The sequence below is a fragment of the Bos indicus x Bos taurus genome, chromosome 7 (assembly GCF_003369695.1).
Source record: "Bos indicus x Bos taurus breed Angus x Brahman F1 hybrid chromosome 7, Bos_hybrid_MaternalHap_v2.0, whole genome shotgun sequence".
Taxonomy (NCBI): domain Eukaryota; kingdom Metazoa; phylum Chordata; class Mammalia; order Artiodactyla; family Bovidae; genus Bos; species Bos indicus x Bos taurus.
In genome coordinates, this window is record NC_040082.1 from 110,044,069 (window position 1) to 110,062,948 (window position 18,880).

Consider the following 18,880-nt stretch of genomic DNA (forward strand, 5'->3'; position numbering starts at 1 on the left):
CCGAGACACCTGCGTTCCGCCGACACCTGCGCCCCGCCGACACCTACGCCGCATCCGGCAGGAAGCACCCGGGTGCGCTTAACCCTCCCTCGCGCAGGCCTAGCGTCCCCTTTCTTCGCTCACGCGTTCCAACGACGCGTCACAGGCGCCTCCCAACAGTAAGCGCTTTGCCTGGCACCCCTTAGGCAGCTAACGGAAATCTCTCTGAGCCACTAGACTCCATTTGAAGGTCCCGACAGTGCAGAATTGCGCCTCATGGGCGGTTGCCTGAGCCGGCCTCGCCCTCGCCAGTCGTCGTCACCTGCTCTGCGGGGCGGGGACCAGCCAGAGAGCACCGAGTGCCTCGGGCCCGCGCACACTGCCAGCCGTGTTCCCCCAGCTTGCCGGGTTCACTCGTGGGCCCCAACTCTGGACCTGGCTCGCAGGCTGTCCTATGAGGGTCTCATGGCTTCACCCCGTCGTCGTCTGCACCGTCGGGGGTTTGTCCTAGTCCATCGGCGGCAATATTCAATCCAGCAAGCCCGGTGTTTATTTTGGTGTTTTTTTCCCTCTGTGCCCCGGAGTGGCCGTCAGAAGCCATTGCCGTCAGCTTGCAGTTCCAAGATGTTCCACACCTCAGTAATCCTGAGGATGGCATCCGCAAAGGGCAAACTGACGCTCCGTTTGCCTCTGAAGCAGACAGTCATCTGTACGTGGTCTTCATTTTCTGTTCACCTCCCAAACCTTTGTGTAAAGGAAATTCTGGTGAGGGCCCTAGAAGAGAGTGGCCAACTGAGAGGAAAGGAAGAGAAGGACCTGACAGCCTTGGCTGAGAGCAGAAAGGGGCTAGCAAAGCAAAAGAAAGGACAATCAGCCCAGGAGAGTCAGGATAAACAGAGAAGGGGCTCGAATCCAGGAGGAAATGCGCAGTCCGCGTTTAGACACCTCATAATCAACGGGGTCCTCTCTTCCTTTGTGCCCAGGCCTGGGCCTCTGGTTCTCTGTTCCAAGAGCTCGGATATCCTGATTAGGAAATCCCAGACCTACTTTTTGAGTTCATGCAGCAAACGAAATGCCATCACCAGTTCATACAGCTCCACAAGAGGTTTCCTACAGCTCCAGAGGATGGGTCCAGGCGCAGCCCGGCTCCTGGGCCCAGAGTCATCGCATCTTCATGAGGTCTCAGATAAAACCAGCGAGGAATGCCATTGGCCTAACCCTTCAGCCTCAATGGAACCGCAGAGGAAGATCAAAGATGAAAAAATTGCAGATGACCACTTAAGGAAGAAACAAAACTTAAATTGCTCACAGTCATCTGACAGTTTCAGGCCCCGCAAACGCAAGATTCCTCTGCTGCTGCCCACCAGGCGAAACGGTCCACTGATCCTGCCCCCACCTCTCCAGATAGGTTATCCAGTCACTGCTGAAGACCTTGACCTAGAGAAGAGAGCTGCGATACAGTGGATTAACAACGTCTTGGAAGGGTAAGACTGAAACCATCTCAGTCTGCAGAACCCCTCAGCCTTCTATTCTGCCAGCTCCTAGCTCTAATTCATAGCGGAGGAGCTTCTGGAAGATGTAGAGCTCCCCAGGCCTGGTGGCCTTCTTGTAGTTGGTTGGAGTAGCCATCTCTATGAGGTATTTTGTCTTGGTTTTCCCTGTTTGTCTTGCTCCACTTGGCTTAAAAAGTTGGTTCCTTTTTCCTGGCCCACTAGGGCCTGTTCCCCAGTACTTTGCTGCTTGCCCCTCAGTGGTTCCTTGGAGAAGCAGTGCAAGACCATCAGAGTCCAGCTTTGCTCTTGAGGGAACCCAGAGTGCTGCTCCTGTGAGCCCATTCCCCTACCAAGTCAGTTCTCTCCAGAGAGACAACATAACATTGTTATCATCTTACTGTCAGAAGTGCACCTGGAACTTGGGCAGCTGGAGGTTGTTAGTCTGGCCTGACCCAGTGGTCAGCATCCTTGCAGCAGAAGAGGGAAGCTTTGGACCAGTTTCACTCCAGGCAGGAGCAAGCGGGACACCCACTGCTGCAATCGTTGCCTTTTCCTGCCTTCCCCATTTTCTTAACTGGGACCTGGTTCATCTTTCTTAAAATCTCTATATTCTCTCTCTGAACATTTGGTACCACATAAATACTTAGTTGATGAACAAAGTCATATATGTTGCATACATATAGTCACATATATTTATACATGTCATTTATATATTAATATAGTCATATATATTATGTGTATGTGAAATGAAATTCAGTCATGTTCGACTCTTTGTGACCCCATGGACTATAGAGTCCATGAAATTCTCAGGCCAGAACACTGGAGTGGGTAGCCTTTCGCTTCTCCAGGGGATCTTCCCAACCCAGGGATCAAACCCAGGTCTCCTGCATTGCAGGCAGATTCTTTAGCAGCTGAGCCACAAGGGAAGCCTGTATTATGTGTATATGTATATATTATATATAACTTATGAGAATACATAGTTCATATACATTATATATTAGATATGTATAATATATATGTATATTGTTTAGTCAATCTGTCCTGTCCAACTCTTTCACGACACCACAAACTGTAGGCTGCCAGGCTCAATCTGTCCATGGGATTTTCCAGGCAAGAACACTGGAGTGGGTTGCCATTTCCTTCTCCATATATGTATATATGTATGTATAATATTAGTATATGATTATATTCATAGTAATCAATATTTAATGTATGTAATGTTACATACTCATATGTAATATGTATTAATATAACCATGTACAATACATATGTGTTTTTAACATATATGTATGTGTTTAGTACATTATGTATAGAATATATAATGTGAATTACATTACATATAATAATATGTATTGAATACATATATGACCTTTGCTAATTTATCAAGTATTCCTGCCTCTGCTTTTTGAATTCACAGTGAAGAAAGAAGTGACTAGTACGAGTGGCCAGACTTTTAACTCTAGGTTTTCTGTGTCCCACAGTCAGAAAAGCTGGAACCACCTTACGTCTCTAAATGTTGAGTCTAGAAAAAATGCACTTGCCTTTTTTTTCTCTGCTTGTCATCTGCCCACTTGACTTCACTATGGATTGGATCATGCCTACTGTATGTTAAGAAATGACTTGTGACAACTTTAGTCTTTAAAAAAGAATTGAATTTGATATAATTTTAGACTTACAAGAATAGTAGAGAGAATCCCAAACTAGTCTTCACTGAGCTTCTCCTAATGTTAATATCTTACAGAACAGTTATTGAAACCAGGAAATTAACATTGTTGCAATGTTATTAGCTAAACTTCAGACTTTAAACATATTTTCCCATTTTCCAGTAAAATTTTCTTTCTGTGCCAGTATAATCCCACATTTCATTTAGTTGCCATGTCTCCTTAGTTTCCTCCAAACTGACCATTACTCTATCTTAATGTCTTCTGTGACCTTGATACATTTGTAGAGTACCAGTTAAGTATTTTGTAGAATTTTCCTCAATTTGGATTTGTGCTGTTTTATCATGAGTACATTGAGGTTTTGAATTTTTAAGAAATCACACACTTGTGATGTGTCATCCTCAGCACATGGGAAATGTTAATCTTGACCACAATTAAAGTGGTGTCTGGCCCGGGTTCTCCTCTGAATAGTTACTATTTTTCTCTAGTACATATTTAAGAGGGTCTTATGTTGATGTGACACAAAAATCCTGTTTATCCTTAAACTTTCACCACTAATTTTGCCATCATCAGTGGATCTTGCCTGTAGCAATTATCATTGTGGTGTTCTATGGTGATTTTATATCTTTATTGTTCTACATTTGATTAGAATTACTCTCCAAGGCAGAGTTCTCTGCATTTATATAGTCACTTATATCTGTATGGTCTCATCAATATTTCTTTTTATTATTTGGGCTATGTCTAATACGATCACTGTTAATTTTATTGCTCATATTGTTCCAGATTTGATCATTATGAGTTCTTTCAGATTAGCTCCTGAGTCCTTTAAAATGCCTGCATCTCCCTCCCCACTTTTCCCAAGGATTCCTTTACCTTATAGCCCCATAACGTATTCCAGAATTATCTTATATTTTACCTGTCCCAGTTCTGGAGTCAACCACTCTTCTAAGAAGCTTTGGTTCATTTTATTGGAGAAATTAAAAAAAAAATCTGGGCATTCAGGTGTTGTTATGACTACTAGGGAATCTTTGCTTCTAAGTCCTCTCAACAGACAGAATTGGAAATGTATGTTCCCACTTATAAACTTGTATCTATTTCTGTATGCTGTGTGTATGTGTACACATGTGTGTGTGTGCACACATGTGTGTGTGTGTGCAAAAGAGTTAATACTGATACCGCTAACTAATGTAGTGCACAATCAGGGTTCATCTTAGAAATGTTCCCCTTTGCTTATGTGTAACTTCTTCAACAGTTTCTCCAGAGAAACCTGGTCTAATTATAATTTAATTACTTATTTGTTCAATCCAGAATGTACATAGTTTCACAATTGGCAGCCCTGTGAGCCGCTCACCAAAGTGTTCATGTACAGTTCTTTCTGTATGGCCTTGCAGCATCCAAGCAAACATTGCTTTAAAAAACTCCTTGGTTTAGCTTCTTTCAGCAACTGTGTAGCGAGGTTATATGTAACACATTTAGATTCACTTGTCATTGTCTACATTCCATTTTGGGCTCCTGCAACAACCTGGTTGATTTTAATTTTCAAAGTGAACCCCAGTCTTTGTGGTATAAAATTTGCTTAAATTTTTTGAGTATTTTTTGTGTCTGTATTCATGAGTGATGTTGATCTGAAATTTTCTTTTCTTGTGATGTCTTTATCTGATTTTGGTATCAGAAAATACTGCCCATACAGAGTGAGTTGGGAATGCCAGTCCAGGTTTGATGCATGATACTGGATGCTTGGGGCTAGTGCACTGGGACGACCCAGAGGGATGGTATGGGGAGGGAGGAGGGAGGAGGGTTCAGGATGGGGAACACATGTATACCTGTGGCGGATTCATTTTGATATTTGGCAAAACTAATACAATTGTGTAAAGTTTAAAAATAAAATAAAATTAAAAAAAAGAGAAATGTTGGTACAATTTCTTCTTAAAATATTTGGGAGTATTCATCAATGAAGCCATTTGGGCCCAGGTTTTTATTTCTGGGAAAATTTTCAATTATTAATTCAATCTCTTGTTATAGGTCTAAGGTTTTCTAATTCTTCTTGAGTCAGTTTCAGTAACTGGTGACTTTCTGGAGACTTTGCCTACTTCATCTAAATTGTATAATTTATTGGCATGAAATTGTGCTATTTTCTTATAATTCTAGTATCTCTAACGTAGGAGATGATATCCTTTCTTGAATTCCTAATTTTGTTAATCATTTTCTTCTCTCTGTATCTCTTTCTCTCTTATTCTTGCCCTTTCTCTCTTTCACTGTGGCTAAAAATGTATAAATTGTGTTGATTTTTTAAAAAAGAGTCAGTTTTTGTGCTTTTCATTTTGTCTATTTTGCTGTTTTCTATTTCTATTTTAGGCTCTAATCTTTACTATTTCTTTCATTCTTCTTCCTTTAGGTTTGATTTGCTCTTTAACTATTTCTTAAATTGAAAGACTAGGGTATGGATTTGAAACTTCTCTCTAATAAACTTTTAAATGATGTAATTGATATAACATGCACAGAGGAGCCTGGCAGGCTACAGTTCATGGGGTCACAAAGAGTAGGACACAACTGAGTAGCTAACATTTTCACTTTCACTTATGTAAATTTAAGGTATAAATCTAATGTTGATTTGATACATTTATGTAAGTAATATGATTCCCATTGTAGTGATAATTAACACCTCCTTCATGTTGTATAACTATCATTTCTTTCTAGTGGTTGGAATTATTAAGATCTGTCCTTGTCAAGTATGATTACAGTAATACAATATTATTGTCTGTATTCAGCATACTGTGCATTAGAATTTTAGAAATTATTAGCTTCTTGTTGCAAATTTGTACCCTTAAATAGCATCTCTCCTATCTCACCACCCCCTAGCTTTTGGTAACCACTATTTTAGTCTCTGGTTTTATGATTTTGGCCTTTTAAGTTTACACATATAAGTGATATCATACGGTATATGTCTTTTCTTGTCTGACTTATTACTTAGCATAATGTCCTCAAGGTCCATCCATGTTGTTGCAAAGGTGCCCGTCTTACTCATGACTAAAAAATGTCCCCTTGTGTATACACCACATCTTTCTTATCCATTCCTCCTGCAATGGGCATGTGGATTGTTTCCATATCTTGGTTATTATGAATTATACTATAATAAATATCAGAGTACAGATATCTCTTTGAATCTTGTTTTCATTTCCTTTGAGTATATACCCAGATGTAGCTCTATTTTTATTTTTTGGAGAACCTTCATACTGTTTTCCATAATGCATGAACTAGTTTACAATTCCACCATCAGTATACATGGATTCCCTTTTCTCCATATCCTAGACCAATACTTGTTATCTCTTGTGTTTTTCATTGAAGTATAGTTGATTTATAATGCTATACTAGTTTCAAGTGTTCAAAATTGGGAAAGGGGTACATCAAAGCTGTATATTGTCACCTTGTTTATTTAATTTACATGCAGAGTTCATCATGTGAGATGCCAGGCTAGATGAAGCACAAACTGGAATCAAGATTGCCAGGAGAAATATCAATAACCTCAAATATGAAGATGACACCACCATTATGGCAGAGAGCAAAGAGGAGCTTAAGAGCCTCTTGATAAAGGTGAAAATGGAGAGTAAAAAAGCTGGCTTAAAGCTGATTATTCAAAAAGCTAAGATCATGGCATCTGGTCCCATCACTTCATGACAAATAGCTAGAGGAAAAAAAAAAAAAAACAATGACAGACTTAATTTTCTTGGGCTCCAGTATCACTGTGGATGGTGACTGCAGCCATGAAATTAAAAGATGCTTGATCCTTGGAAGAAAAGCTATGACAAACCTAGACAGCATATTAAAAAAGAGAGACATCACTTTGCTGACAAAAGTGCCTACAGTCAAAGCTATGGTTTTTCTAGTAGTCATGTACGGATGTGAGAGCTGGACCATAAAGAAGCCTGAGTGCCAAAGAATTGATGCTTTTGAACTGTGGTGCTGGAGAAGACCACTCTTGAGAGTCCCTTGGACAGCAAGGATATCAAACTACTCAATCTTAAGGGAAATCAACCCTGAATATCAGTTGGAAAGACTGATGCTAAAGCTGAAGCTCCAATACTTTGGCCACCTGATGTGAAGAACCGACTCATTGGAAAAGACCCTGATGCTGGGAAAGATTGAAGGCAGGAGGAGAAGGGGGCAACAGAGGATGAGATGGTTGGATGACATCAACAACTCAATGGATATGAGTTTAAGCAAACTCTATGAGATGTTGAAGGACAGGGAAGCCTAGCCTGCTATAGTCTGTGGGGTTGCAATGAGTCAGACAAGACTGAGCAACAAAGTTTCAAGTGTACAATATAGTAATTAAGTATTTTCAGATTATACTCTATTATTGGTTGTATTCCATGTAGATCCTTTATTCCATTATATCCTTGTCAGACATGACTTAGCAATTGAACAGCAACCTAGTATTGATAGTTCATATCTCTTAATTCCTTTTCCTTATTATGCCCCTCCTCCAAACAGTTCCACCACTGGAGAGACAAAGTATTTATACCAATAGTTTGTCCGCTATATCTATGTCTGTTTTCATTTTGTTATATTTATTTAACTTTTAAAATTCTACATTTAACTTAAACATATAGTATTTGTCTTTCTGTCTTACTTCGCTAATCATAACACTTTCCAGGTACATCAGTGTTGTGCAAATGGAAAAATTTTATTCTTTTTATGTGTGTATCTTGTTGATCTTTTAATCTGTTTATGGACACTTAGATTACTTCCATATCTTAGCTATTGTAAATATGATGTTATGAACTTTGGGGTGCACATATGTTTTCAAAGTAGTGTTTTTGTTTTGGATATATACCCATGAGTGGAAATATTGGATCATATGGTCATTCTATTTTTAATTTTTTGAGGAACCTCCATATAGTTTCCCATAGTGGTTTACCAATTTAAATTCTCACCAAAGTGGGCTAGCATTTCCTATTTTCCACATCTTTACCTACATTATTTGTTAAATTTTTTGATGATAGCATTTCTGACAGATAAGAGATGATGAGTCATTGTGGTTTTGATTTGCATTTCCCTAATGATGGGTGATGTTGAGCATCTTTTCATGTGCCAATTGGCTATTTGTATGTCTTCTTTGGAAAATGCCTATTCAGGTCTTCTGTTCATTTTTTAAGTTTGTTATTTAAATATTTTTGTTATTTTAAGTATTAACCACTTATCAGACATATCATTTAGAAATATCTTCTCCCATTCAATAGTTTGTCTATGCTTTATGATGGGTTACTTTACTGTGCAAAAACTTTTAACTTGAATTAGAATCCATTTGCTTATTTTTGCTTTTGTTTCCCTTGCCTGAGGAGGCAGATCTAATAAATACTGCTAAGATTTATGTCAGAGTGTACTGCCTATGTTTTCTTCTAGGAGTTTTATGATTTCTGATCTTAAGTTTAGGTCTTTAATCCATTTTGAGTTTACTTTTGTATGTTATGTGAGAAAATGTTCTAATTTTATTCTTCTACATGTAGCTGTTCAGTTTTCCTAGCACCACTTATTGAAGAGACTTCTTCCCATTGTATGTATTTGTCTCCTTTGTTGTAGATCAATTGACCATAGTTGCATGACTTTATTTTTGGGCTTTCTATTATTCAATTGATCTATGTGTCCTTTTGGTGCCAGTACCATACTGTTTTGATTACTATGGCTTTGGAATATAGTCTGAAGTTAGTGTGATTCCTGCAGCTCCATAGCATTGGCTATTTGGGGTATTTTGTGTTTTTCATACAAATTTTAGGACTCTTTGTTTTAGTTCTGTGAAAAATATCATGAGTTTTTTTTTTTTTTTTTTTAATAGGGATTGCAGTTGATCTGTAGATTGCTTTGAGTAGTGTGGTCATTTAAACAATAGCAACTCCTCCAATCCATGAGTATGGATATCTGTCCACTTATTTGTATCATCTTCAATTTACTTCATCAATGACTTATAGTTTTCTAAGTATGGGTCTTTCATTTCCTTGGCCAAGTTCATTCCTATGTATTTAATTCCCTTTGATGCAACTGCAATTGGGTTTTTTGTTTTGTTTTCTCTTTTGGTACTTTGTTATCAGTGTATAGATAAACAATAGATATCTATGTATTAATCATGTAACCTGGAATTTTGCTGAATTATTTTTTAGTTCTGATAGTATTTTGGTGATGACTTTAGTGCTTTCAGTATACAATATCATGTCATCCGCAGTGACAATTTTACTTCTTCCCTTCCAATTTGCATGACTTCTTGTCTGATTTCTATGGCTAGGACTTACAATATTATGTTAAATACATGTGGCAAGAGTAGGCATCCTTGTCTTGTTTCTGATTTTAGAAGAGAAAATTTCAATTTTTCACCATTGAGTTTCTTTCAGCATTTGAAAAATTTTGTGCCACTTCATTGTTTTGGAAGAGAAATCTGCTGGTCATTCAAATTTGCATTTTTTTTGTACAATATCTTGTACAAAATACAAAATGTTATCTGTTTTAAAATTTTATCTTTGTTAGTTTTCAGAAGTTTAATATGCTGTATATTGATATGGATATTTTTTGTTGTTATTTTTAATATTTTTGGATTGGCTCAGTTTTTTGAATCTGATTTATGTATTTTGACAGATTTGTGACATTCTCAGCCATTATTTTTTCTGATACTTGTTCCACACTGTGTCCTCTCTTTCTGAGGCTCTGATGATATACGTTCTAGACCCTTTGTTATAGTCCCTCAAGTTGGTAAGGCTCTGTCTTTTTTGTCTATGTTCTCTCTGTTAAAATCGCACAACTTCTACTGATTTATTTTCAAGTGTATTGATTCTATCCTCTGTCATCTTCAGTTGTATTGAGTCCATCTATCAGGTTGAAAAAATTTAGCTGATGTAGTTTTCAGGTGTATTATTTCCATTTGCTCCCATTTTGTCCTTTTTATAACTTCTATTTTATTGCTTAAATATTAATTTTTTCATTTGTTTCAAGAGGATTTGTAATTGATTATTGAAATGTATTCATGATGGCAAATTTAAAATCCTTGTGTGACAATTCTAATATTCAACTTGGTACTGGTGTCAGTTGATTGTTTTTTCTCACTGTTTATGGTTTCACTGGCTTTTGGCGTGAGGAAAGTTCTTTCTGTTGTATCCTTAATATTTTGGTTATTATGCTTAGATACTCCTATTTTTTAATATAAATTTATTTATTTTTATTGGAGGCTAATTACTTTACAATATTGCATTGGTTTTGCCATACATCAACATGAATCTGCCATGGGTGTCTTCTACTTAGTAGGCAATTTTGCTGTTTAGGTTTAGCTTGTAAGTTGACCTATTTTGTGAACTTGACAGTTTAGCTTCCTGAACCCTGGGAATATTCCTGCTATTCTGATTTGCTTCATTCTTCTGGGGCCTCTGTCAATTCCTGCTGGTGCTGTATGTGGGAACATAAAGGTGTTTCCTGGGTTGTCTAGTGTCTGTGGGCCATCACCTCTTGAACAGGGAAGAAGGTGAGTCAGAAGCCATTGTTCTTGTGTTTCTTTATGCTACTGGTGGAAGTCAGGGAGACAATGGCTTTGCTGTGGGTATTTGGAGCTTTTGTGGGCAGTTGACGCTGCTTGCTGGTAACTCAGTTGTGGATGCAGGTTTGGACTCTTCACTCAATCTGTTTGGCATCTTGTTTCTTATCCTTTGGCCAGAAAGATCAGTCTTTTTACTGTTGGTGGGTTTTGATTTTTACATATCTGGTAGTTCCAGGTTTCAAAACTCCCTGTATCAAGTCCTGGTATATGTGAGACCAAATAATAATAATACAAAGAAAGAAAAGAAAGAGAAAACCCTACAGGAAAACCCTGTGTTATTCTTCAAGTCCTGAGATCCCTAGTCAGTCTGATTTCTTTTTTCCAGGCTTCAGAGTTCTTTTATTATTGTCTGTGTAATAATTTCCAAGATACTTAATTTCATTAGAAAGGATAAGTGGGAAAAAGTAAGACAATACTGTCTATTATGGAGCTGGTGATTTTAACATTGCTTTTTGAGGAGAGGATTTGGTAACCACCTTGTTCTGCCCTTCCGAAAGCCCCATCCCCAGATCAGTCTCATTATAGCTTTTCTAACAAGTTACATTTATTGCACTGTAGTATTCTCTTCTCAATGGTCCTGCATGTGTGCGAGCTAAGTTGCTTCAGTTGCGTCTAACTTTTTGTGACGCTATGGACTATAGCCTGCCAGGATCCTCTGTCCATGGGATTCTCCAGGCAAGAATACTGGAGTGGGGATGCCCTCCTCCAGGGGATCTTCCTGACCCGGGGATCAAACCCATGTCACATGTCTCCTGCATTGGCAGGTGGGTTCTTTACCATGAGCATCACCTGGGAAGCCCCTCAATGGTCCTAGCACAGTCCAAATATCCATAAATTATTGCCATGTATCAGTATTTCTTGTAATTTAGACACTTGTCTTTTAAAATAAGGAAATTAATTATATAATTATTTTTATATTATTATATTATAATCATATAACAAATAATTATATAATTATATATTATATAATTATATACATTTGTCTTTTTAAAATAAGGAAATTAATTATATAACTATTTTATATTATTATAATTGTATAACATATAATTATATGATAATTATATAACCTATAATAATTATAATCATATATTATATTATAATTTATATACTATATAAATTATATAAATATATATTATAAAATTATATATTATATATTATATAATTATATAATATATATTATTTTAAAATATATAATATATAAAATATATTATATAAAATTATAAAATATAATTATATATATTATATAATTATATATATAATATATAAATCCTCTGTTTACTTACAGATGAAATGATAATCATAAGTGAGCATTATATCAAGTACTTTTTGTTTATGATCCCATTGATTCTTTTTCACATAGTCACAACCATTTTTATTTTTTACAGATAATGGAACTAAGACCCTAAACAATCAAATGACTTGAGAATGGTGACATCATGATTCATCTGCATAGGCGCCGATCTTCAAACACAAATACCTAAGCTGTACTCTTTTCTTGTAGTGCAATATCACATTCCATGTAGAGTCATTTTGATACTTAAATAAAATAATCAATCTGAAGTGCTAACTGTAGTGTCTGACTTATGTGTTTGGTTCATGTTATCACTTATTATGATTAGTTTCCTCCTCTGTTGATCACATCTGTCCTGCTTTAGAGAATCCTCCTACTTCACTTGGCTGTCATGAGAATGTTCATGTGTCAGCTGACATGCTGGCTCAGGAGGCTCCTCAACCTTTCACTTCTCAAGGAGCTACAAGCAGTTCCACCTCCCATGTAAAGCTTGGGGGAAGTGCCCCTTCCTCCTTCTGGAACACCCTCTGTATCTTGCTACTGAAGCATCTGTATTTGTATCCAGAGCATCATAAAACTCCCTTCTCAGTGGCACCAACAACTTCAACCTCTGACCCTTCTCTCTACATAAATGTTCAAGTCAGATACATGGGACAGGTTGAGGACAGATACCAATTCATTGTCCTGCACACGCATGACTTCTCTCTTGCCTCTGTTTCCCTCAGATTTCACTTGTCTCTCCATCCCACTTCCAGCCACTGATCTTTTCAACCACAAACTTTATCAAATCCAATTTAGTTTACTATTCTGGAATAGTGAAAGCCAGGGCAGAGCTTCAACTGTTTAAGAGAATAGGGGCCTGAGACCTGAGTCAGAGATAAATCCTAAAAGAGGAGCAGAAGGCTGAGGCAAGATGTGACATGGACACTGGAGCAGAAGGGCCTCTATGAGGCTATAGCAGAGGAAGGCTAGATTGTTCTAGATTGGGACAAGGAAAGATCAGGTGATGGGAGAACCTAGTGTTAGGTGGAGAGAAAAGTGATCCCACCCTAGACCATCCCCTATGGGCCCCTTCATGGGTATGGAGGATGAGGGGTTCCCATAGCAGACTGTCCTGAGTGAGAGTCACTGATTGTGGAATGACAGACATTGGGAAGGCAAAATATGACCCTTGTTGCTTAGGGTTGAAACCTAGCATTTGTTTCTTATAGCCAATGCTGAGCATTGGGAGATGGCAGCGCCAGGGGACTGAGTGGGTTGGCTGTGGCCAAGACTCCTTCTCATTCTCCTAGCAGAGATCAGATACTTTCCCTCAGCTCAGGGCCTCAAGATATGTGATTGATATCTTGTGATTCAGGGGACACATGCCAAATTCCATAGGCTTAAGTGCAAGGGGAGTGTCTAACATAACTTAAGAGACCCTGGCATCATGGAGTGGCTTTCCTGGATGAGGCAAGTGCTGGCCTGGGTTAAGGGTCTTCACTGCTGCCTCTTTGACATGGTTTCCTATGAAGATGATACGTGGGCTTCTGCATGTGAGATTCTCAGAGGCCTCAGGTTTATTATCAGAAACATTGCATTATGTATTCTATTTTGCCTGTTTTTTCTCTTTCACATGAGAGTAATAGCTTATGGTGAACACTGCCAGTACTCATGGAGAAAATTTCACTCCAGGACCTGAAAGATGTGGTCTCAGTCACTCAGAGCTTTGTGTAGCAAAGTTTAATTAGAGTGAAAAGTATAGAGAAAGCCTCCAGCAAAAGGCACTGGAAGGGAGTAGGAGAGTACCCCACCTCACTATTTTAAGCAGGGAAGTATATACTTTTCAAACTGGCTGCTGAGAACAGATAGAACACTTCAAGGATGTGAGAGTTCCATTAGACCCTTTCCCAAGGCATACATCCTGAGATAACTTCAGTACAAGCTTAGCCAGAAAGAAGGAGTTCTGGGCAATGTGTTTCTGGGTGAGATATTCTGTTGTTGAGAGACAGGTTCCCAAGCAAGATTGTTACAATTATAATTATTAGCATAGAGTCGAAGAAGAGCATTTCCATAAGTAAGACATTGTGCTGTGTAGTCATTACTCCCGGACCTAAAGAAAGGCCAATTTTCAGGCAAGATACAGTTGCAAAAGGCTTAAGGAAAGCATGAGGGAAAATGTTCACCTCTTCCTTAAAGGGTGCTAAGCTTTAACTCTCTCATTAGGCAGGCTCTGCCTCTTTCCTAAGGATGTGGGAGAATTTCATATGTATTTGTCATCTTGTAAATCGAGGAGTCCAAGGACAAGTGACTGGATAGGGAAAGGTGGACAGGGGCCAGGTAGAAGATGGAAGCTTGAGGACCCATGATTCTTTCCCTATGAGACCAGTGGAGTCAAAAGAGGTGAATGCCCCTTTGAAAATGCAGTTAAAAAAAATCTTTCCCCTCGTCTCCCTGCCATTATCTTATGTTAATGATGTTCTTCTATGAATGTATGTGTATTAACATAAATGGCACATAGAAAAAGCTGGTACCTTACAAAAATAGGATATAAAGTATGCAGTTCTGTGCATCTTACTTTTCTTAACAACATCAGTTTCGTGCAGTTCAGTTGCTCAGTTGTGTCCAACTCTTTGGGACCCTGTGGGCAGCAGCAGTCCAGGCTTCCCTGTCCTTCACCAACTCCCAGAGCTTGCTCAATCTCACGTCTGTTGACTCGATGTGATGCCATCCAACCATCTCATCCTCTGTTGTCCTCTTCTCCTTTGTCATATTTAAGAATGAATCAGCCAATAGGGTCTAATACATTCCTTTTAAGATCCTGTCCTGTGAGGCACCTAACCCTAAGGGCTAATCCTAATGTGTTAAATCTAAGGTCCTAGCCATGAGGCCTTACCCCAAACCCTAACTCCAACCCTAACACTAGGGTCCTCACTAGAACCCTAATCCCCAGGCCCTAATCCTATAAAACCTAATGCTGACTCTGAGGCCCTAATCCATGTGGAAATAAGCTGCAATGTACTCAACTCCTCACTATTAAAAAAAAATCGTTGGAGTATAGTTGATTTACAACAATGTATTAGTTTTAGGTGTACAGCAAAGTGAATTAGTTATACATATACATATGTCACCTCTTCTTCAGATTCTCTTCCCATACAAGATTATAGAAATATTGAGTATAATTTTCCATGCTATGCAGAAGTTCCTTATTATCTACTTTATAATTTTATATATAATAGCGTGTATACCTTAATCCCAATATCTTAATTGATCACCCCCTCCCCACTATTTTTCTCCTTTGGTAACTATAAGTTTGATTTTGAGATCTGTGAGTCGATTTCTGGTTTGTAAATAAGTACATTTTTATCAGTGGTTATTGCATTCCACATATAAGTGATATCATATGATATTTGTCTTTCTCTGTCTGACTTGCTTCACTTAGTATAATAATCTCTAGGTCCATCCACGCCTTTTGGTTGGAGTGCTTAATCCATTTACATTTAAAGTTAACTACTGATATGCAGAGTACATCATGAGAAATGCTGTGGTGGATGATTCACAGGCTGGAATCAAGATTGCTGGGAAAAATATCTAACAACTTCAGATATGCACAAGATACCACTTGAGCGGCAGAAAGTGAAGAGCCTCTTGATGAAGGTGAAAGAGGAGAGCGAAAAAGCTGGCTTAAAACTCAACACTCAAAAATCTAAGATCATGGTATCTGGTTCCATCACTTCATGGCTAATAGCTGAGGAAATAGTGGAAGCAGTGACAGATTTTATTTTCTTGGGCTCCAAAATCACTGCAGATGGTGACAGCAACCATGAAATTAAAAGACACTTGCTCCTTGGAAGAAATGCTATGACATACCTAGACAGCATATTTAAAAGCAAAGACATCAGTTTGCTGACAAAAGTGCATATAGTTAAATCTATGGTTTTTTCCAGTAGTCATTTATGGATGTGACATTTGGACAGTAAAAAAGTTGAGAGCTGAAAAACTGATGCCTTTGAATTGTGGTGCTGGAAAAGACTCCTGAGAGTCCCTTGGACTGCAAGGAGATCAAACTAGTCAATCCTAAAGGAAATCGACACTGAATATTTATAGGGAGGACTGTGGCTGAAGCTGAAACTCCGATACTTTGACCATCTGATGCAGAGCTGACTCATTAGAAAAAGCCCTGATGCTGGGAAAGATTGAAAGCAAAAGAAGAGGGCAGCAGAGGATGAGATGGTTAGACGGTATCACCAACTCAGTGGTCATGGATTTGGGCAGACCCTGGGAGACAGTGGAGGACAGGGAAGCCTCATGTGCTGTAGTCCATGGGGTCACAGAGAGTCGGACATGACTTAGGGACTGAACAACAACAATGTTCCTATTGCTGTTTTAAAAATTGTTTTGGGTTTGTTTTGGTAGGTCCTTTTTTTTTTTTTTTTTTCCTTTTCTTCTTTTGTTCTCTTATGATTTGATGACTATTTTTAGTATTGCATTTGGGTTACTTTTTCTGTTTTGTGTGTGTTTATCTGTTGTGGTTTTATAGTTTGGAGTTCCCATAAGGTATGACATAGCATACAAGGTTGTTTTAAGTTGTTGATCTGTTAATTTTAAATACATTTCCCATTTCTTGCATTTGTACTCTCCTCAGAGTTGCTTGTTTCACTATCATATTTATGTGGATAATTCCTACTTTTACTGTATGTCTGCCTTTACCAGTGAGCTTTCCTATTTGTGATTTTAGTGTTTCTAGTTGTACCTTCTTTATTTTCACCAGCTAAACAAGTTCTTTCAACATTTACTGTAAGGCTGCTTTTGTGGTTCTGTATTCTCTTACCTTTTGTTTGACTGTAAAACTTTTTTTCTTTAGCAAATGAATGACAGCCTTTCTGGGTAGCATGTTCTTGGTTGTAGGTTTTTCCATTTCATCACTTTAAATATGTCATATCCCTCACTTCTGACCTGCTGAGTTACTGCTGAAAAATCACCTGATAACCTTATGGAGATTCCCTTGTATATTATTTGTTGCCTTTCCTTTGCTGTTTTTAAAAAATATTTTTTCTTCATATTTTAATTTTTTTCCAGTTTATTATATGTATTTCAATGTGTTCCCCTTTGGATTTATTCTGTTTGGGACTCTGTGCATTTATTCTGTTTGGGACTCTGTGCACTTCTTGGACTTGATTTTTTCCTGTCTTATATTAGGGAGGTTTTCATCTATAAGCTCCTCAAATATTTTCTCAGGCCCTTTCTCTTCTCCTTCTGGGATCCCTATAAAACAAATGTTGCATCTGTTGAATGTCAGATATTGTCCCAGAGGTCTGTGAGACTGTCCTCATTTCATTCTTTTTTCTTTATACTGCTTGGTGGCAGTGATTTCCTCTAATTTGTCTTCCAGATCACTTATTTGTTCTTCTGCCTCAGTTATTTTGCAATGGATTCCTTCTAGTGCATTTTTCATTTCAGTCATAGTATCGTTCATCTGTTCTGTAAGTCTTCTAGTTCTTTGTTAAACATTTTTTTGTATCTTCTCCACCTGTGTTGCCATTCATTTACTGAGACGATCATCTTGGGATCATCTTCACTATCATTACCCTGAATTCTTTTTCAAGTAGGTGGCATAACCCTTCTTTATTTACTTGTTCTGCAATTTTATCTTGTTCTTTCATCTGCAGCATGTTTATCTGTCATCTTATTTTGTCTTTCTACATTTCTGTTTTCACAAGCTACAGGGTTGTGGTTCCTCTCTTTCTGGTGTTTGCATCCTGGTGCACCAGCTTGCATAGGTTTCCTGGTGGGAGGGGCTGGTGCTTGCCTTGTGATTGGCTTCCTGGTGGGAGGAACTAGTGCTTGCCTTCTGATTGGCTCCCTGGTGGGAAGAACTAATGCTTGCCTTGTGATTGGTGGAGCTGGGTCTTGACCCTCTGGTAGGCAGGGCTGCGTCAAGGGGTCTGTTCTGAGGTAACTGTGAGTGCAGTATGACTTTAGGTCTTCAGTTGAGTGATAGGTTGGGCTCAGTTTCTATCTTGCTGGTTGGTTGGCCTGAGGGCTCTTGGGTGGGGCCCTCATAGGTAAAATGGGGATCTCTCAGAGGTCTCCCACTGCTCAATATTCCCTTGGTCTTCTGCCACCAGTGTGTACCCACATAGGGCTAGTTAACCTCTATCTGCTCAGGAGATCCTCTAAGATCCATAGGTATATCTACCCAAGACTCAAACAGGACACACTGGATCCTTCTTCATGAACATTGGTTTGAGTAGAGAGTTTTGTGACTAGTTAGTACAATACCTATAACTAACCTGATTAGGTGAAAATGTACTCTGAGATTATCTCCTAACAAGGAGTTTCAAGCAGCCTGTTTCTTTCAGAAAACTCAGGGGTTAGACAAATTTGCTGAGCTGAATACAAGAAAGGTAACCAAAGTGTTTTCCAACTAGCTTTTAGTCTACAACTAACTGGCTTCCAGAGGCAGATAATACATCTTTAGCCAAGGGTCTTGGATTTGAAGATTCACACACATCATGTTTCTGAACAATGTAGACACAAGATGCCCTGGATTCTTTTTCGTGATCACTGGTTTGAGCAGAAAGTTATGTGACTACCTAGTACTATACCTATGACCTGCTAACAAGGAGTTCCAAGCAGCCTGTTTCTTCCCAAAAACTTAAGTGTTAGACTAAGGAGATTGTAGCAAGAGCAACCAAAGTGTTTCTCAACTACTATTCAGCCTACAACTCACTAGGTTTCTGAGGCAAAAAATACAGCATTAGCCGAGGCTCAGATTTCAGGATTCATATGCATCGTGTTTCTGAATAGTGTAGAGACTCAAGTAGGACACACTAGATTTTTCTTTATGAGAATTGATTTGAGCAGAGTTCTGTGACTAGTTAGTAGTAAACCTAAAACTAAC

At 38.4% G+C, this 18,880-nt stretch overlaps 1 protein-coding gene across 1 annotated transcript; it reads left to right on the top strand.

Moving 5' to 3' along the window:
• The first annotated feature begins 154 nt into the window (after nt 1–154).
• Nucleotides 155–12,273, top strand: LOC113896675 (nuclear envelope pore membrane protein POM 121-like). The gene is made up of 2 exons (XM_027548888.1): nt 155–1,463; nt 12,092–12,273. Exons 1-2 carry the CDS (start codon nt 256–258, stop codon nt 12,093–12,095), a joined length of 1,212 nt encoding a protein of 403 aa, XP_027404689.1. The 5' UTR covers nt 155–255; the 3' UTR covers nt 12,096–12,273.
• Nucleotides 12,274–18,880: the final 6,607 nt, after the last annotated feature.